This window comes from Micrasema longulum, unplaced genomic scaffold, assembly GCF_059751315.1.
Source record: "Micrasema longulum isolate JH-2025_06_02 unplaced genomic scaffold, ASM5975131v1 h1tg000402l, whole genome shotgun sequence".
In the NCBI taxonomy this organism is placed as follows: Eukaryota; Metazoa; Arthropoda; class Insecta; order Trichoptera; family Brachycentridae; genus Micrasema; species Micrasema longulum.
This window is the reverse complement of record NW_028277602.1, coordinates 688,077-710,000: the sequence shown is the minus strand read 5'-3', so window position 1 is coordinate 710,000 and position 21,924 is coordinate 688,077. Positions and strand designations below refer to the sequence as shown.

The 21,924-nt window shown below is 31.3% G+C and overlaps 1 protein-coding gene and 1 long non-coding RNA gene across 7 annotated transcripts in view; one reads left to right on the top strand and one right to left on the bottom strand.

Moving 5' to 3' along the window:
• Csk (C-terminal Src kinase) overlaps positions 1 to 13,709 on the top strand; it is a 125,427-nt gene extending 111,718 nt beyond the window's left edge. For 5 of the 6 annotated variants that reach the window (XM_088225931.1, XM_088225935.1, XM_088225932.1 and 2 more), the window contains exons 8-15: positions 3,162 to 3,384; positions 4,706 to 4,960; positions 6,423 to 6,558; positions 8,743 to 8,905; positions 10,495 to 10,656; positions 11,820 to 12,015; positions 13,094 to 13,180; positions 13,401 to 13,709. In XM_088225931.1, the coding sequence (XP_088082057.1) occupies positions 3,162 to 3,384; positions 4,706 to 4,960; positions 6,423 to 6,558; positions 8,743 to 8,905; positions 10,495 to 10,656; positions 11,820 to 12,015; positions 13,094 to 13,180; positions 13,401 to 13,583 (1,405 nt within the window). In that variant the 3' untranslated portion in view covers positions 13,584 to 13,709. Of the gene's footprint in view, positions 1 to 1,193; positions 1,566 to 3,161; positions 3,385 to 4,705; positions 4,961 to 6,422; positions 6,559 to 8,742; positions 8,906 to 10,494; positions 10,657 to 11,819; positions 12,016 to 13,093; positions 13,181 to 13,400 lie in introns of those variants that run through there. The other variant, XM_088225936.1, reaches the window with a different exon arrangement.
• Positions 13,710 to 17,282: 3,573 nt separating this feature from the next.
• LOC148281882 (uncharacterized) lies at positions 17,283 to 18,430 on the bottom strand. The gene is made up of 3 exons (XR_015822242.1): positions 18,290 to 18,430; positions 18,100 to 18,208; positions 17,283 to 17,423 (listed from the first exon to the last, which is right to left on the bottom strand). It is a non-coding gene; the product is annotated as an uncharacterized LOC148281882 (long non-coding RNA).
• Positions 18,431 to 21,924: the final 3,494 nt, after the last annotated feature.

Genomic DNA, 21,924 nt, shown 5'->3' with positions numbered 1-21,924 from the left:
TTGTTGATGGATAACTAGATTTGTAGATTTATATTTTATTGATCAAATTACATAAACTACCAACATCGAATTCCTTCAACGGGAGGTTGGATGGTATAATGTCACAAACTTGATAAACATTGGTTAACCCTTTTAGTGCTACAAGTGAAATATCTCACGCATGTTACAGTGTAACAATTCACAAGTAAAATATCCAGAATATATTTTACCGCCAATTTAACAACTGCCTAAAATGAAGAAAGATACCATTACACTCTTGATTCTGCATGATATCCCCTAATAAAACTTATTCCTATTGACAGTGTTTTTCTTCCCCAAAAGCATTCCAAAATATGTTGAATTAGTCCTGGCATTTAAAGGGTTCATGGTTGAACTTGCCATAAAGATTTGTACAAAAAACACTGTCCTAACTTTTTGTAAATTTACAAAATAATTTTGATAAAATTGTAAATAAAACTCCTTGGTTTAGTTTCATTTTATTTTATTTAATCAATGAGCCCTTTCGCCTAAGTAGGCATCTTCAGGACTGGTAAATTTTTTACAAACATTTTCAACTTTTATCAAAATTATTAACTATGGAGTCATCAAAAAATATCTACAAAAAATAACAATAGTATTATTTTTTTTATTTTATTCACCATACTTTATTTTTGATTAATAATTTTAGCTCCGATTGATTCGGTAGCCAGGTGGCAGAAGGGGACCATATTGGAATTTTTTCAGTTTTTTAGTTATCAAAAGTTTTAATAAATATTTCAGTTACATAAAGAAAAAAAAAACCGCATCATTTAGAATGGTAATTTATTATTGAACAGTAACACTAAAATATTTTATTTTGTCAATTAAAGTCTCGAAATTGAGTCTTATTTCAGCTCTCCTAAACATTTTTGAAAATTACAGATGGTCCCTTCTGCCACCTGACTTCCGAATTACTCCAGAAAATTTATTAGTATTGTATATTTATTTATTTTAATGCCCTTAGGACTTTTTACAAAGTCAGTGCTTTATATATTAATTTTATAATAATGTTTTCATTAGGTAGAATGCCATCTGTGAAAATAATTCTCATTGTAATGTCAAGTGAGTTTTCATATTTATTTTTCATGAAATGTGTTTTTCTATTTGAAGCTAACAGATGGCGTTTTTTTATATATTATATTTTTAGTGTTATCAGGAATCTAGATTCTCATTCTGATAGCCAAGTGATTAAGTCTTACACCTCTGTCGCTGTGTTTGCAATTTATCAATTGTTGTCTCAGCTTTCTTATCATTATGATAATGTGCTAACTATTAAACTGGTATTAGTAAAATAATAATCATGCCATCATTTCCAACATATCTGTGGTTTCTTGTTGACAAATAAAATTAGATTTATTAAATTATGTAAATAATACTGTGTAATTTGCTTGCTAATGGAAGAAGCTAGTGATTTTGACATCATCTTGTAATAGCAGCGTTCTCAAAATGACTAAAATTAACGATGAAGATGAGACAGTAGAAGAAAATGTAGTTGAGGGCAATGTTATGCGAGTGAAACTGTTTATTCCACCTGAATATGTTCCATTGTGAGTGTAATTTATGAGTTATATTATTTAGTGAGTTGTCCAATCCATTAAAGTTTTGTAAAAAAATATGTATTCCTTTTTTATGTACATAAATCTAAAATTTCTAAATACTTTAAAAGACGCGTATTGGTTTTGTTCAGTATTACTTATTCATATTCTTCCCAAATGTACAATTTAAAACATTTATATTTTATCCAAAACCGCTACTCAGTTTGTTTTTATGACAATAATTACCATAAATAAAATATATTTTCGCATTCATTTATTCAGATTGTGGTATGATCAATCATCCAGTTAACATTTTGACACTATCTTCAGTTAATAATTCTTGAATTTTTAACATTTTTAAAAATGTTTTTTGTAATTTACAAATAATTTTTGTATTGATTTAAATAATTATTATACTCAATATTTTGAGTTTGTCCGAATTCTTGTAGACATGGACTGTATTTCACTCCCTAGGGAGTTATTTATCAAGATAGTACATAATTTTACAACAGAGAGAATATTTTAGAGATGGTAATATTAAAATTTAGGCATTTACAGTGCTTATGATCCATCATTGGCTGGTTTAAATGCCTAGACCTATTCCTTTATTGCCATATTCCCTTCTCTAAAATGTTCTCCATTTCTGTTGTAATATGTTCAATTATACACCACTATGTATGGGGTAATATTTTTTCGTGTATGTTGTGTGTAATTTGTATCAAAACAATTATTTTCTTCAAGTGTTAACTTAAACTCACCAGACTAATGCCTGAAGGGTACTTTAGTGTCAGTTACAAAGTGTACTGTATTTTTTTATTTATTTTTAAAAAAATAAACCAAACTTTATGATTTTGGGGGCCATTTTCAACTAGTTGTAAATAACTCACTATTAGAAAATGGGAATCAAATTGTGATAGAGCTGGTGCCTAAGACCTTTGATCCGTGAGTCCATGACCATAACCCGATTATATTGTAAACCACAACAGATGTTGTACCTGTAAGAATTTATTGACTTGTGTAAATCGTCAATGAAAAGACATACGCCATATAAATTTCTAGACTTCTATATTCTACTTTAAAAATACTTTTCGCCATTTAAATTTCTTGGATTTTCACACCTGTTCAGATGCACAATGTGTTTTTCTAGGTTATTATCTTCACACTCTTTCCAACCTAGAAACCTAAACCAACCCAAATAGCCTAGAAAAACTTACTATGCAATTTTCCCCTCCTTCGCTGAGATTGTCTCTGCAACTATCTCATATTATCTTAAACAAATCCCGAGACTTCAATCCAGCATTTGTCGGTAAAGATTTGGACGTACTTAAATTATGTTGATTTTATATTTAACCTCATTGTAAGAATTTCTCTTGATTCTCTCGTATGTGAGAACTATAACCCTGGAAACGTGTATACAACTCGACGGCCACTCTTAGGTGAAAATCCTGAAAAGGGAAATCGAGTGGAGATAAGACTACCATATATGAGGTCCTGAGTTTGATTCCCGGCAAATTTGATAAGATATTGTAAAATTTTATAGTCCCTGAACTGAAACTGTTTTAAGCTGATGATGAATTGCTGTTTAATGTTTGTTTTGTTTCCTTTTAGTTGGCACCATGGCAAGATCAGTCGGGAGCGAGCCGAGCAGCTTCTTCAGCCGCGCTCAGATGGGCTGTTCCTAGTAAGGGAGAGCACTAACTTCCCCGGAGACCAGACCCTGTGTGTATGCTTTCAGGGGAGAGTTGAACACTACCGGATCAAGTGCGGAGCGCATGCAACACTTACCATCGACGATGAGGAGTTTTTCCACACCTTGCCGCAACTGATAGATGTGAGACAACTACCTACTATTTAATTTTATGTCTTTAAATTTATCTCCATATTGGAAAAGGGTGAGCCATGTAAGACTAACCTAATCAGAGGACATTACCATATTTATGTAAAAATACTTTAGCATAGATTAATTTTAATAAATTGATATGTAATTCTCACAAAAAAATTATCATTGCATTCTTAAAGATACCTGCTTAAGTAAAACAAAAAAAAAAAATTAGAGTTTTATAAAAAAATATCAATGATAATAACATGTACTAGTGGCTATTTCCGTCTATTACATAGTAGAAAATGAAATCGTACTCCTCCAGCCCCTGATGCCAATAGCATCCACATCCCGCTGCACTCCATCTAGCCATCGGAGTTTGGATCTATTGATGCTACGTCTACTTTAGGCTTTGTGTTAAGGGCGAATCGTCTATATTATGCGCAGATTACAATTGACTATCCGTAATAATGTCTTAGGGTATTTTTTTTTTTACAGAAAAACAAACAAATTATTATTATTTCTTATAAATCATTGGCACCGTTTGTATTTTTATCCAAATATAAATATTAATAAAACGCGCCCAGCGCCAAAAATCAGCCGATTATTCCAGCTTATTTCTTCATACAAATAAGTATAAATACTATATTTTGAACATCTTAAACTCAGTCATGGTAGTTTAGTCGCGGAGTAAGCTTTCAGATTACACAAATTATTTCTTAAGCGCTATTTTTCTTTGAGATGATACAGTTGACATATGGCCCCCATTATTTTCATGCAGTCATATTGCAGGACATGTGGCGCTCAATGCGGCTGTTTTTGGCATTATTAATTTCTAGAACAAATCAGCCAGTTGACATTTCAATCCTAATGGGAATACCTAATACCTACTGCATTCATTGTGCTATTTTTTATAAACTTTTATGTAAGTTATGTATTAAAGTAATGGATAATATAATTACATAATGTAATATATCACGAAGTTAATAATAATCGTCGTTTGAGTTGATTTCATATATTAGAGATGTTGTTGTATCATACAGAACCACAGAAAAAATAGAAATTTTTATGTATATATTACGTATAACAAATTTATGATAATTTTTTATAGCTTACCTGTAAATAAAATCACCATTCGCCACTGCTTTGTATGAAGCATCTTATTGGGTACTCTCTCTTCACACGTGTACTACTCCTCGCAGCCTCCCTGTGTGCTCCCTGCTCCCCCTCCATTTTGATAAATTACATTTTGTTGGGCTTATTGTAGATAAATTACAAATAACAAAGACAAGGTACTAAGCAATTATTTAAATAATTTGTATTTTACTTGTAGCATTACCTCCAAGACGCCGACGGGCTATGTACGCAGCTAGTGAAATGTCTCTCCAAGCAGCAAACGCCCATCTCCATGAGCTCCAGCCAGAGTCCGAGTAGCTCGGTCCCCCCCCACCAGCCCAGCCAGGCCCCTCCCAGTCAGCAGGCTGCCCCAGCCCTGCAACAGCAAAAACCCCTACTCCAGCAGCAGAACCAAATGATGCAGCAGCAAAACCAAATGTTACAGCAGAGCCAGTCCGTGCAGGGACAAATCGTATGTCTAGCTTTTCATTACGTGTTTATCAATTCGTTCATTTGATTACTTCTATTTAATTTTTCTTATTTTCTATTGGTCTCATTCAGTAGGCAAACCTGTGCAGAAATAGATACATTTCAAAATATATATTTTTTTATTATTTTTTTTATTTTGTTTTATTCAGAAAATATAGTCATACATGATAAGTATTAAAAACAACATTTTTTTAACATAAAAAGACCAATTAAGTTTTCATAAATTATGCAAAAGATAGAAACATTATATATATATATATGTATTGTTTTTATGATTTATCCAAATATTTCACTTTTGAGGGCATTTTCTTTTAGTCATAAATAAATGTATTAGAAAATAGGAAACAAAAAATATATAATTTGTACAATTGTTTAACTATTTAGATATTCTTCTTGTGCCCTATCACCTATCAGGTGTTCCCAGGTTAGGAATCACTTTATATTGTGATATCTCAGGAAATAATAATCGGAGTGATTTTCCGTTGCCTTCTCCGATGAGTTTTCTGTAGGAGTCGCCTTTCCTTATCTGGGGGGTCCTGTTATTTGGAGCCGAACATTCACCATTCGCCCTCTTACTATCTGCTATGACACTGATGGTAATGTCAGTGGACACATTGCCTGGGGCTCCCATTTAGATATTACCCCTTTTAATTCCACGGGATGTCGATCATCAGTTCCAACTGGTGCACGTGAAACAATCCGCAAAACTTTATCAGCCTCAAAGTTTTCATACCACCCGAGTCTTCATGTTGAGTTCAGTGTTATTTTGTAAACTAATCTAAGTCAATTCATTGAAACTCAATAGGCTTATTGCACCACTAATAAAGATGACATAATTTGTTCATACAACACACTATTTAATTTTGACACATTTTTTTATTACAATAACATTAAGATTAAATTACTATTTTTTAATAAATAATGTGAAATTAAATTGTGATTATTACATTTTATTATGAAATCAGTAACCGAAATATACTTATTCATATCATTTTTATGAATAAAGTTATTGTCATTCAGTTTTAATGTAAAAAAAATCACTTCAAAGATAAACCAGCGAAACGCTGGCTTTGTGAGTCAGTGACAAATTGACCTTAGCCGGCGATTCGCTGGCTTTGTGTTGCAATGGGTTAGCTAAGATAAAAAACATATTTTAAACTAATGCATTTTGTTGGAAAAATGCTTATGATCTATTGTGTATTCAATGCAAAATATACTGGGATGAAAAGGGTTAATTTAATACAAATAATATGGCGAATAAATATTATACCAATGCTAAGTTATTCTGAAATAATTTTCACCAGTGACCGGGTTTGTCGAGAAAAAAAAGGCGGTATTTGTATAATTGACATGCAGTCCACCAAGAAATGTCAGCAGAGAAACTCAATCTATTAAATATCTTGTTTAAACAAGATCAATAATTATTAATGAAATATTTTATACAGGGACAAATAATGCAAGGGCAGATACTCCAGCAGCAACCTCAAGTCATGCAACAGCCCCCACAAGTCAACTCCCAGCAAACCAACAATGCAGATCACATGCCGCCTTGTTTAGCACCTCAGGCATTTGTCGATGCAGGTAATTCAAATTTAATTGATTATTTACTTCAGTTTTAATGAAAACTACTCGTAATGCCCTTTATAATAATACAAATTTTAAGAACATAAACTGTGTTTTGTATATAACCTGTCGTTGGCTGGTTTAAGTGATCATTTTATACGCTGCAACACCTGGCATTCTTCTCATGGTTGAACATTTACAGATATAGACACCGCTGGACAAAACAAACTACGAGCCCGTCAAAAAATATAAAATTTATAAATAATTCATTATTCTTGATATTTAAATTGTTCTTTTAATACAGGTTGACATATTTGATGGCTACTCTTCAATTTTGAGTAAAAATATAAAATCTTACTCGTGAATTTTACTCATAAACTGGCATTTATATCAGGTATCGGATCACCCGAACTTCCGACTCTTAACGTTTCATTTATGGCCGAGTACTTGTAATAGAATAATCAAGAGACATGTTATTTTAATTACATATTTGTGAAGTGAGTTCTTATTAGTTTATTTTGAACATTTTACATTAAAACTTGTTAAAAATATTAGAAATAATTTAATATTAAGTGAATCCACCAATGTTTTTTTTAATTTGTAAAATTAGTTTTTTTTAGGAAAGCGTACAGTGAATTTAAATAAAATAAGGATATTTCTTCTTCCCAAACACAAATCAAGTTTTTTTTTATTCTTCCGTATTTTGTTTTTTTTCCTCAACTTCTCTTTTCATAATTGGCAACAAATTTTCTATCGGGTTAAAATCTATTTTCGGGCTATTTCAACAGTTTGATTCCAATATTATGCCTTAATTCAGCGATCTGTAATAAAAGCAATAAATTATTTGTCGAGTAGTTACAAAATGCATTATTATTATTATTATTTTGCACCACAACAGGCCAGGAGGCCCAATTACAGTGGTGAATTTCATCACAAAACACCCAGGCTTGAGAAAAATCACATTTTAATTTTTGTGTTCTCACCGGGAATCGAACCCGGAACCATCCGTGTGTGAATCAAGTGTCTTGACCACTACACCACGGAGGCCGGATATATATATTTCTACTTGCAGTCTTAGCTCCATGGCACGGGGCAGAATCGTCTGATGTCCTCAATCATTAGAATTATATGATTTTCCAACACTTTTATACTGAATTGAATTCATCCTACCCTGTGCGAAATTTAGTGGTCCCAAACCATATGCTGTCATGCATTCCCATATGATATAGGGTGAATGCTTAGCAGTTTGAGTAACCCACTTGAGATGATATCTTTCCCCAGGTTTTCGTCGAACTATTTTTCTCTCGTCTGGATCAAAAAGGTTGAATTTAGATTCATTGGAGAGCACAACAGTTTTCCAACTTTTCTTTTCGAACTCTGTGCCTAGAAATCGTGCTTAAATAGCCTCCTTGATACGGTCTTTACTGAAAACGTTGATGTACTGGTAGATTGCATCTATGCGTGCATTTCAGGTGCCGTTAAAAACCGATTGCGCATAACAATTTTTTTTATCAAACAGTCAACTGTACCAGAGTTACTCGCCCCTGTCTGCTTAATTTCCTTCATTCTTCAGATCCAGTTTATTGAAATTTTAAAAATAAATTCCTCACAGCACCTTCTGAAACCAACTCGATGAGAAATTTGACAATTTGAAATATTTTTCTGCGAAAATATGATTATTTTTTAGCATTTTCCATGATTTTTATTTGTTTTCACTCTAAGGCGTAAAGGACTGTTGCGACATTTTAATAAATATTTTTTAAAAGTGAAACACAGTGTCTGTATTATGACATTAATTAAAATAATGAACGAAAAGTCAATTGCAGTAGCAGGTAGACTTGTAGTTTTTTTTGTCCAGCAGTGTACTTTAATATGTAAAACTTTTATACGTGGTTTGTTCTTGTTTCGAACAAGTTTCTGCTGCCATATTTTTGTAAAGTAAAAAATAGAGCTGAAACCTTTATATGTATATCTATATCTTGTTAAAATATCTCGAAAGTATTAAAATAATTCGGAGATAAATGCCATCTTTATTTTGCAATAAATTTTGCATGGGAAGTAATAATTTTTATTTTAAATCACTAAAACATCCAAAGTTGTTTTATTTTAAAATTGCTTATTACAATTTTGGCCTTCTGCTATGGTCGAATGAGCCGACTTAATTGAATATTGGTCTTCTTACTCGATTGAATTTTGTACTAGGTTGGATGATAGCCGAGCGAGATTTGGAAATCAGAGAAAACATCGGGAAAGGAGAGTTTGGCGATGTGATGTTGGGAATACTAAATGGCCAAAGGGTGGCTGTTAAAATGCTCAAAGACTCTGAAGCAGCAAGCAAATTTCTAGCAGAAGCCAGTCTTATGACGTGAGTATACGCGATTTTAAAAGTAATTGCTATTTTAATTCATCTCAATAGAAAAGATTTTTTACATCAGCAAAATACTTTGCTGTAAACTCATTCTGTCAACAGAATATTTTTATCAACAGATGTCTTTATTTTGTTTCTTTATTGTTCACATTCTTAGAATTTCATAAATGCTATGTAAATTGGTTCGTCATAAGAATGAATACAGACATATATTTTATAAAAACCTATCTGTGTATGTACGAGTATGTGTATGTAAAACATGTGTATAAACACTAAAAGAAACACAATTGTATATTCAAAACATTTAATTACTTTAAGAATATTCAAGTTTGCTAGTGAAAATTCTTTGTGGAAGTTCATTGTACATAATTTATTATAGAAATAAAAGACGAGTGATACTTAAGTGACTGGTTTCATCGCTTTTGCGACGTTTTCGAGACTGGTATCTTAAGTATAAAGTTCAATGTGTTTTTACAAAAACAGTAAGGATAGAGAATTCTAAATACGAATTGAATTGAATTATTTTTGTCTGAAGGACCTTTTAATATGAGAGTTTATATTATACATTGAATTTTATAATAAAGATGTCGCCGAAGCGATGAAACCGGTCACTGGTTATTCCAAATTTGTAGATTTAAGTATAACCTTTAAGTTCATTAAAAAATTGCACTGAAATTTAATTGACCAAATCTTGAAAATTGGCCTACGCTGCTATTGATGTACCAATGCAGTGCCTTGCGCACCATTAGGTACAGTGCCTTATGCACCATTAGGTGCGGAAAGGGAATGATGATGGTAATGAAAATTGGCCTTATTTATGTTTGAATTGTTTGAAATGTTTTTTTTCTCTGTAATATTTAATGTGTAGACCAATTAAGGGGGTAAAAGCAAAAATGTCACTGTCCATCATAACTGTTTTTGGGAAGACCAACAAAACCAGTAGTGAAAAGGCAATTTTTTTGTAACTCAATGTTCATCTTGTGTGTGGTATAACAGGTAGAGAAAATACTATTCTTTTTTAAATTGATGTGCACATTGAACTTAAGAGAAATAGACTCTTGGCTACTGGTTTTGTTGGTCTTCCCAAAAACAATGATCATGAACCACTGTTCACTGTCAACGCCACTGCGTTTTTGCTTTTATCCTCTCAATTGTGAATACCTTTTTACAGATTTATTGATCAAACCAACTCAAATATTCTAAACTTTAATAAAATTTTACACCTAAATTTGTTTGCATCAGAGAGGGAAAACATTTTTAAAAAGGGAATAGGTCTATGCATCCAACCTGTTTACAAACATTTGGACATATTCAAAACATTATTGATTAAAGTCTTACATTTTTATTGCTGTAAATGTATCTAGTTTTTGTACCTATGTTATAAAATAGGTACATCCTATAGGATAATATTTAGGTTTTAAATTATGTACTATACATACGTATATATTTTTGTATATATATCAATGATTTTCTTCAAAAATGTGTATTTTTTCTCAATGTTTATATTCAATTGTCTATATTTACTCAGCTTTAATCTGATAAATCGAATGAAGACAGTAAAATGGATTGCTTTATTTTTCTTTCAGATCATTGAAACACGAGAATTTAGTAAAATTATTAGGACTGGTATTCAACAAGCAGCACATATGTCTCGTAACAGAGTACATGAGCAAGGGGAGTTTGGTGGATTACCTGAGGAGTCGAGGGCGGTTACATGTCACGAAGAGAGATCAAATCATGTTCGCTTTGTGAGTATTGTTTTTTTATTCTTTTAAAAGAGATATGACTTTAAGCACAGATGAGTACAATTTTAATATAATAGGGTCTTTTCACATTTTAAAAATATTGTTATTTTTAAATAAGCAAAAAATTACAATGCTGACAGAACTATTATTTTTTTTCATGCAATGTCGGATAAATTTTCTACAAAAGAATGATTTCATTTGAAATATTTTGAATTACCCAAAACGGCATGGTGCAACTGGGAGCTGTATTTGCTCATTTTTAAACCTGATTTTTTAAAATGAAAACTTGTTTTGAATACATTGATAGTTATATCATTAGATTAGTAAAAATCCACTCTCAATAAATATTATATTTTTAATGTTATTCCTGTCTTGTGTTTGCATAACCTTATTAGGTTATGCAAAACCTTTTACATATTTTTTAAAGAAATAAACAATGATTTTTTGCAAAAAATTTCATATCAAACTATTATAATGACTATTGTTATCTATAACAGTTTAACATAAATAAGCTTATATAGGTAAGCTTATATAAATCATAAAACTTTGATGCAAAAAAACAAGTCTTGAAATGTTTTGACTTCCACTATTGTAAATATAGAGTAAAATTGTTTTTCATTTTTAAATTCTGTAGCGGTCTGAATAGGTGAAAATAATGATATTGTGATCAATTGACAACATTGAATACGGCTCCTCAAATTGTCAGATCAGTATTAGTGAAGAGGAAAGGGGTAGGTTTCACCACGACAACGCGGGACGATATGTGGAATTTGTTTATTATTTCTTATGTAATTTGTAAAAAATGCCAGAATGGGCAGATATGTATATGTAAAAATAAAGAAATATTTTATTGATAAAACATTTTCTTGATCATATATGTTTTTTGAAAAGAACAGTTTTTTTTTAATTTGATAAATATACTATAAAATTTAGTTTACAAAATATACTATGTACATTTTACATGTTTTTTTTTTTTACACATAAATGTTTTTTTTTAAATTCTATAAATATACTATAAATGCACAAATAATATACATTAATTTATACAAAACATAAAACGGCGATTATCCCAAAACAATAATTTTCTAGATGTTTTTCTGGCTCATTTATGTTGTTATATAATAATTAGTATCCCGTTATTATCATATCATTAATTTTGTTCTCAGTGATACATGCTCGGGGATGGAGTACCTTGAAGCCCGGCGCGTCGTGCACCGCGACCTCGCAGCCAGGAATGTGCTGGTGGGAGACAGTGGCAGAGCCAAGGTGGCTGACTTCGGACTTGCAAGGGAGGAGGGCGGACCTGACGCTGCAGCCAAACTGCCCATCAAGTGGACGGCTCCCGAGGCCCTCAAACACAATGTATTTACATATCTATTTAGATAGTTCTTATTTTCTATTGGTGTATATTGTTTGTGACATGATAATTTTAATGTTTAACTCTGCAGCATGTGACAGTTCTACAAAGTCCAAAATAAACACCAAAGTTCATTTTAAATCAATGTTACACCACAGATGCAATAAAATATAATGCATTCTATGCAATTAAAATACATTTCCTCGCAAACACACCATATTGGTTGCTAGTAGGTTCACTTAATATTGACTCCGGTGAAACGAACATTGATAAATATTTAAGTGCCTAAAGAGTTGATATGTATACAACCTATTAAAATGTATTTTCTAAATTAAATAAAGATAAGAGACGCATGGAAAATGGTGAATACAGTAGGCCCTTGAGTTTTGCACAAATTTGGTTCCGTAAAATGTATGCATGTTGATGTTCGAAAATCGAAGGATGTAAAAAATCATCAAAAATTGTATTTGAAAATATTTTTTTTAAATAATATGTACTTTAAAAATATTTATTTATCAATTTACATAATTGATGAGGCATGTTTAAGTGCTTTCAGGTTGCTTCTTTATAAATTTGTCAATAGTTAGTTAAATGCCACCTTATTTTTTTATTTTTTTGATAAAGAGTTCTATAATATGCGGTTTTTCTCAATCATGTACTAGGGATATGTGTTCTCCATTGGGATCACATTCTTCCATGATAGTCAACAATTTGTCAACATGGATGAAATCTTCATTCATATCTTTTATTGTCAAAGTCTTGACGATTTTATCAGCTTCTTCTTCCTCACTTTCACTGTGTATTTCATTTACCAGCTGTTGCTCAATTAAGTATTCATTTGACAGAGGTGAGATTCAATCAACTCGTTGACATCTTCGTTATTGACGTCCAAGTTTAGTTCATTCATTAGGCTAACTATTTTACACCTGTGATAGTTTCCAGAGTTTCTACATAATTTATAAAATCACTTCCAGGAATCTTTCATTGTTGACTCCACTTTACACTGTCTAACATTCTCCTAAATCTATTTAAGCGTGTAAATAATCAGTTCTGTAACTAAAAGTTTGCATTTTTTCTTTGCAGAAATTCTCAAATAAATCAGATATGTGGAGTTTTGGTATACTGCTGTGGGAAATATATTCCTTTGGAAGAGTACCTTATCCTCGAATCGTAAGTTTTGTTCTGAATATATAATATATAAAAACCCAAATGCTCACTTTGAATTAAGAGGGCAGCGCCCTTTAGGTGTGGATAAGGAACTAATGAAAATAATCATTTTATTCTAAAGGACAAGTACGAGAATGCAACATTATGCTTTCCATATTTTTAAGTGATATACGAATTGAGACAATGATGATTAATAAATAACCTGAGTAATTTTGAATTCCAGCCGTTAGCAGATGTGGTGAAACACGTGGAGAAGGGATATAAAATGGAGGCACCGGAAGGTTGTCCACCGGAGTTGTATGAACTGATGCGTCAAGCCTGGGATTTGAACCCTGAAACTCGCCCCACCTTCGCGCAAGCTAAGTCCAAACTCGCACAACTCAAAGCCAGCACCCCCGTGCAGTGAATCTTTCTGTACTCTCCTATCAAAGAAAACCAGTGGTATTTTAATAATAATAAACAATATATTGTTTTATATTTAACAACTTAACAGTTGGATTTTAGTGAGAAAGGATGTCCTAAAATTTGAAAAGTGAAAAACTAAATTCTGTTCTAAAATACATACATATTAATATTCCAGAGAAAACAATTCAAAATTAAATTTGCCCAAAAGACGCTCGGGAGTAATACTCCCAGCAGGTGAAAGAATATTTTCCCACACAGTTAAGTGGTTAATAAATTCTGAAGCTTCGTTTTGCAAAAAAGCCGAATATGTTTTTTCAACAGAACGCTCGGAATTTTGAAGAATTAGTACATTTCTTGTTATTATTTAACATAAAATGTTTTCATCTTTACTTTTGCAAACTTGGATAAAATAGTTTTAAATGAAGATTTATAATGAAAAGCAGTCTTAAATGGGACTAAGGACTTTTAGGAAACATCCCAATAACATGTTAGATTCTATGCTAGTCGGTTATTGAATCAGGCTCTCTTTTATTGTTACTCCCAAGTTGACATGTATATTCCAAATCCATTGAATTTTGCCATTAGAACTTGACTGTCATGAATTGACCAATCTTGATAATTTGTGGATTGTTTATTTCCTAGATGTCAGTCTCATGCAGCTTTGTACAGTTTCTTTCTTCCAATGTCGTATGAAGTGATGTTTTTATTATATTTGTAGAAATAATCTATGCGGGTTGTGATTCCGTTGTCTGTTGATGGTAATTGATAGACATTTGTACGTGAATATTTTGTGTGTTTATATAGGACTTGTGTATGTCGATCGAGGTGAGAAGTGTACAATTTTTGGCCACCAAATTGTTAGTCAAAATATTTTATGGTATCTTTTTTGTTATGAACTGTTACCGGTTACTTGGAGTATGTATAATTTTAATTCTACTTGTTATGGTTTTACATAATAATATATATATATATATATATATTACGCAAGAGTATCCAACTATATTTTGTCCGATATGTAAATATTCTAAAAGAGCTCCGAATGTTCAGTTCATTACGTAAATAAAGTACACCGATGAAAAGGTAAATTTGAAAAGTTTTAATTGTGAAATTTGCCAAACAAAAAATCTTCCACTATCAATAATTAAAAGAGGATTCATTCAAAAAACTTTTATTATAGTTTGTTACGATTTGAACTGTGTTATATATTGCATATTCACTAGCCGAACTAAATTATTACATCCACAAATAAAAGCTATTTGAACCAACCCTCGAATATTTTAATGTGACTGAATCTATCCTTTATATAATTAAATTTTTATATTTTTTAATCCGTACTAAAAATTATTTTATTTTAAATTTAAGATATAATGTAACATTACAACATTTTTCTATAGATTTTCGTAGCACAAATATTATATACCAACTCCAGCTCTCCAACCTGACTTCATAATTTTAAATAAAACTAAAAAACCTCATACAAATAAAATATATATATGTAATTTAGATGAATGTAAAAATTAAAAATGCCAATATTCCAACATTTATGAGATATTTAAAAATAAATAGTATGTCTTGTCTCACAAATTGTAGAAAAAAAATTATAAACATAGTACATACATATTGTGATTGGTGGTTATGATAAATTTAAAACTTAGCGGTTTACATAAATACTATAATATTTATTTGACTTAGAATATATTTATATAAGTGTTAGCAAATTTTAGACTTCCGACTATCCCAATCCAAAATATGCGGTCAAATTTACTTAAATTGAACGTAATTATCAGATCATGTTTATATTATTGATTGGTATACTTAAATGAATTTGGCAAAGAGGGAAAATAGGTTATTGGCAATTAACTAAATAATTTAGTTAAAATGTAGTTCATACAAAATAATATATTGAACCAACATCTTATGAAGTATTTGGTATAGGAAATAACTCGCCAGAATTCATACAGTTTAAATATAAATACAAATATTGGGTGTTTATTTATTACGGGTTATTTTTTAACATCACTTTGTTTTAAAGTAATTTATTGAAATTTTTATAGATTGAAATATGTCTTGCATGAATAAAATTAAAACCATCATTTGATAAATAAAATTAAACCGGGATTTGAAATATTGCACATAGAAAATATATTTATATGTACATACATATTATCTTTGGCACAAGTTTATTTTTAAAATGTGTAGTTTTTAAATTTGACATGTTTCAGCTGTTGTAAATCATTCATTTGATTACAATTAATTAGTGATGTTAGTAAAATGATTAACCATAATTTTGTTTCACTTTGTTTATTTTAGTGTAACGTATCAAAAACAGAATATATACATTTTGTATGTTATTAAATGAGAACATGTATCCATAAGTAAAGTTTTATTTTCATTAAGGCTGCATCTTATACTAGTCTGCGAAGCTTGTGCAAGTATGGTCGTGTACATTTTTATATTAATTATATATTGTAATGTTTATGAAGTAAGATAGTGCGGTGTCTTCGTAACCAATGTATATATTCACCAAATTCTTTCGGGTATTATAATTGTCGCTTGAATGTAATTATAATCTGCATCGTATTTTATAAGGCATCCAGATTCCATCGTAAACATAAATTTAAAGTAATAGTTGTTTGAGAAATGTTATGTAAGGACGTGCATACACATTTGACGTCTGTATGCTGTTTGGTGTTGCCATACGGCCTTAATAGCCATCTGTATGTGCAGAGGGCTTTACTTTGCATCGGGCTCATGATAAAAGAGGTTCCATATTCTGTGATTATCCTAACTACTACTTAGTATGTATTATACAAATGAAATAGCGCTCAAATTGTGTTCACTACTAACCGCCGTGGTCACTATAGACTTATGTTAATAATATGGTGCTATTTCGGCAATGTATTGCAGTCCCCTAAGCATTATTCGCCTCTTTTATCCGAGTGGAGCCGTAAATCTCTCTAACTTATATTTCTCATTGATTGCAAGCGTGTGTGTATGTGTAAATTTATGTGAAATTTGCAATATTAGCGTTAAGTGTTGTTTTGTTTTGATATGTTTTAATTATTGATTTCGGTCTGTTGAGGGAACTACTTTGTTAATTATGAAGAAGAAATGATTGTTTATTATAAAAATCTCATTTTGTATAATTAATTGATTTTGATGTAAATGTGTGTGTACATAATTTTTTTTGTAGTTTAAAAAAAATATATTTAATCTAATAATAAATACACATTTTGAAAAATCGAATTTTTATTTCTGCGCTACATTGAAAACGCGATCTTTAAAGGATCTTTATAGATTAAGAAGCTACTAGAAAGACAACAAAAAATACTCATGTTCAATGAAAAATATGGATGGTGTTTACAGTTATCATAAGGTTAAAATTAATATGCTATTCATCATCACAGTGACAATACTGACAACTGTACTTCCTATTTGTTACTTGACAACCTTTTTCTTCTTTCTTTACTATCCTCGATTTTGTTTTACGCTCTTCTATTGTTCTATTTTTTTCTAAATCACTACTGCAAGACTTGCATTCCGTGTGGTGGAATTTCCCGGATAGATCATTGAAAAGTGAAACAATATCGCCGAAAATAGCTTTATAATTGTTTTTTTCTACATTTTCATCTCGAATTACTTGAGGGATAGGCGCAGGATTTGGTTCAGACTTTGACCCTGCGGGACAGATATCTACCTGCATTTCTTCTGGGAATCTTCTATCTTGATTGCAGCGATTTGTTTTGTTCATATTTGTTGATTGATTAAACCATGGAGACGAGTCTAGAGTTGGACTAAAGTAACGTAAATCTGTAGTAGATGTTGCTGCATCATTGTGAAACTACAAAAAAGGTAAATTTATTTAATATGGCTTGATGAAGATTGTTAACAAGCATGCCATAAATGATGAAACAGGGAGAGAAGAAGATAGGACTCAGAATAAGAGTGAAAGTTTTGCAATAGTTTTCCAACCAGCTATTGATTGACATATTTTGTTGATGGTTGCATAATTATGATGAAAATCATAAATAACAATATTTTATGTATGTCAAAGGACACAAACCCAAAATGTGTTAATTCGGTAGAATCTAAATATAGATTTCAAATAAAATCAATAGGTTCAAGAAGTTTTGAAAAATGTATTCATACATAGAATGATGAATGAAAAGACCAAATTGGGGTCACATGGTAGTGTTGCAGATAAAAGGTTCGAGGTTTTAACCTTACTCTACCACAACCTTGTTTGCATTCCTTTAATAGTGAGTTATTTAGAACTAGTTGAAAATGGCCCAAAGTTTGAATATGCAAGCAAATTATTATGGGGAATGGAAAATGTTTCATAATTAAACCAGTCATAGACAGGTCATAAGCCTAGACTTGCATTTTCTCTTCCCTAAAATGTTCTCCATCTCTAAAATATTATAATTCATCCATTTTGTTTTATTTTCAATAAAATCAATAACTATATTTGTACATAAATATATGTATTTAATGTACATATTAAACCATTTACATACGTGTAATTGATAAGGCGGTAAATTCCGGATGGACTCTCCCTGAAGTTGAGCTTCCAACATTTTGATTTCCAATTGTTTTAAGGCAATCTTCTGCTGCAGATTCAGGTTACTAAAATGCATTATAAAACATAATCAAAGAAAGAATAATATATGCGCATATATCTTGAGTATAACTATGTAAAATACTAACGATATTTTTGTAGAATCTTGCCACGGAGAGTTCGAATAGACATTGTTTACTGTTGTCGGGTTGAACATTTTGGCTGGCGAGACTTGTTTTGCAAGTCTAAATCTGATACTTCCATCAGGATATTCAATAGGAACTACCTGACCGTCTGAACAAGTGTAAACATTGTTCTCCCACGGATTTTGTACTACTGCTGGTATTTGTTGACAGATAAAATGATTTCTTATGCATGCTGTAACATTATTCATACATGTATTTTTTGATAATAATATAAATTACATAAATAATTTCTTACTATTTTATTTACCAGAATATTTAATTTATTTGAGAACCTTGGCAAATAAATATTTGTCGCAGGAGGCAACATTGGGAGTGTACAATGGAGCCCTGTGTATGTACAATGGGAGCACAGTATGGAATCGGAAAAATAAGGATGGAAGTGGGCTGAATGCTGTCAAAATGCAATCTCTCATGTGAATGTGTGATAAAATTATACATATGTGCACAAATGCCGAGATCCTTATATTATGTAAGGCTGAGAGACAAGCATTATCGGCAAAATCGAGAAAGGAGTGCTGCTTTGGTTTGGACATGCAGAGCAAATGGACAACGAAAGAAATAATAAAAAGATTTACAATGCCAACGTTGATGGATGCAGAAAACAACGAAGACCGAGAAAGATATAGCATGACCAAATCTAATAAATACTTGAAGATAGACATGTTAAAAGTAGGAATAATCTGTGCGAGTGCATGAGAAGATGTATAAATGTAGAGGAAGTGAGGTTTGTATGAGTAAAAAGGCAGGGTAAAAAGGTGTTCTATCCCTTAGGGAAAACAGCGTGATGGAATGTTTGTTTAATGCCAATTTTTATAAAGTCTTAATTAAGACCAGTTAATTAACTGCTAAAGAATGGGAATCAAGTTATGGTACCTAATACGGAAGTCTAAGCAACATAATTTATTACTTGACATCAGCTGGTTTGAGTGAACACTTTAGACATTATGTAAAATTCAGTATTAGTAATTTAAGATACTACCTGGTTGCGCAGGTGCTGGTTGATTATAGTAAGATGACACTGAAATAGTAAAAATCAACCATAATAAAATGATTAACTGAGATATGCTTTAGTGAAATTAATACAGATACTAAACGGTACACACTCATTAATCGAAAAATGCTTCGCCTTCACATTTTCAACATGCTGTAAATTTTGGGCGAGAAAATTGAAATTGAAATTATTGTAATAATAAACAAAAGTATGTAAAATAAAATAAACTAAAATTTAAACCCCCTAAAACCCTCAAATATTAAACCAAAATTCACATTGTCATTTATTTTTTTGGCAGATAGGATGAAAATTATTGTTTCACAACTCCAATTTTCAAATTTATCATTTTGTTATTTAGGCACTATTGATATTTCTACTATAATAATATAATGTTACCTCTATTATTTTTATCTAAATGGTGTAACGTATTTTTGTTCTATGCAATCAGAAAAAAAAATGATTACTACTTTTATAAAAATCACTATCCTAAAATATCAGTTATTTTTTAATGAAATTTTGAATACACACTCACCACATACTGCTTATGATCATGTAATAATAGGTAAGAGTAGAAGCCAAATACATATATAAGACGACCGTAAAATACATTGGTATATGTCTATATTCGCATTTGCAGAATGGTGAACAAAAAGCAATCCATAATATACATTTCTCTCTATTAATTTGTTAACTATTATCATATATCCTAATGTAATTGCCTAGCTTGGAACGGGGTATGTACCCTTGTTAGCTGGGCAAAGTGAACGTAAAATTGTATTTTTGATAAAAGGTGTAAATAAATTTAAAAAATATATATACAATCTGAAAATGTCGCAGTTCTGCCCACCAATCATATGACAAAAATGTGTGAAAAGAATACAGACATAATTTATCAACTCATTGACTAAACAAATCATTTTATGCACAAGCTCTCACGTTTCTCATAAGATGTCGATGAAACGATAGATGTGTGTGTGTAATTCGGAGTATCATGAAACATTGACATAAAATACTCAGACAAAATAATCTAGTAGATCTACTATTTCTGCCTTTAAAGTGGAGACGGTGTAGCAAGTATTTCTACCCTTCCCACTGATAAGCACACATCTGGCACGCGGGTAGAACTACCTTTCCTGCATAAAGTGTGTTAATGTAATATGTATCAGCTAAGGTTTGAATACTTGTGTTCTTTGACTTTTTTATAACTCATTGGTGCGAATCGGACTTGAGTTTGGATCTCTAATATGGGCGCCCCACGAATTCAAGTTCTCTGTTGTGCTGGAGATGATTCAGAAGAAATTTCTGAGGTATCTTGCTTAAGAGAGTACTGATACTATCTGAGGTTGTACCTGTCAGATTTCATACTGGGAATGCTACAATAGTTTGGAGAAAAGAAGAAATGCATATTTGCTAGTGTATTTTTTCTGCTAGACAAGTGGTATTACAATCAATTTAGGTGTAATGGAGAGTATTTTTCTGCATGTTCCTAATGACTACCATAGACATCGGCGGCTTAAGCTGTTTTATCTTCCAGCTTGGAGAACTAGCCTGCCAATAATAATGCCAGTAGGAAGAGCGATGTCTTTGCTCAACCATACCTCTTCAGATATCATTCATCTTTCATGTTACTGAAAGAAAGTTCAGAAAGGATAGCTTCCTTTTACTATAATTACTGGGTATTTTTATTTTATCATTTTTCATATTCAAATTATATTGTAAATTTTTCTCGTATTGTGTACACCTTGAAATACATATTTTGTAATTTTTTCAGTAATTCTATAAGGCGTCAAAAACTGAACTCTTACCAAGTTACCACAAAGAGAATTGAAGAATCAAAAATGTGGTGCTTTATTCCTTTCGCTCCTGGCCAACATGTTTGTGTGGGTACAAACAAAAATTCAAAATGCCTTCCATATTCTGTTAGATCCTGGCCACAACGATTGTTCATGTTACTGGCCACTTAGAACATAACATATTTTTTATATGATAGCTCCAGTATCCGCAGTGGAGAGATGGTCCAAAAAAAGGAGAGTAAAGAAAATTTTTAAAAATATTTCAGGAGCGAAAGGGGTAAAAGAATGCTTATAACATCATGGGAAGACAGGTTCGCAATGAAAAAGTATAAAAACATATGAAAAAAGAAAGAGAAATAATAAATACAATTAAGAAAAGAAAGCTAGAATACTTTAGACATTTTATGCAGAAGGATAAGGACGAAATAGTCCGTGTCATATTGCAAGAAAAAGTTGAAGAAAAATGCAGTGTAGAAAGAAGACGCATCTCCTGACTTTAAGAGAGTGGTTCCACTGTAGCTCCAAATCTTTATTTAGAGTGGCTGCGGACAAAGTGAAAATTACCATGATGTTGGCCAACCTCCACCGTGGAGTGGCACCATAAGAAGAAAAGTCTCATAAATTAAATTGACAGACGGGTCTGCAATATCAAGAATAAAGTTGACTGGATCACAAAATAAATCATAACCCTGGCACTAATTAATCACTACCAACATTAATTAAGATAGGTTAAATAAACCTAAAAAAAGTTCAGTTTGTAAATCCACTGTTATTTTACAAATAGACATTAAATA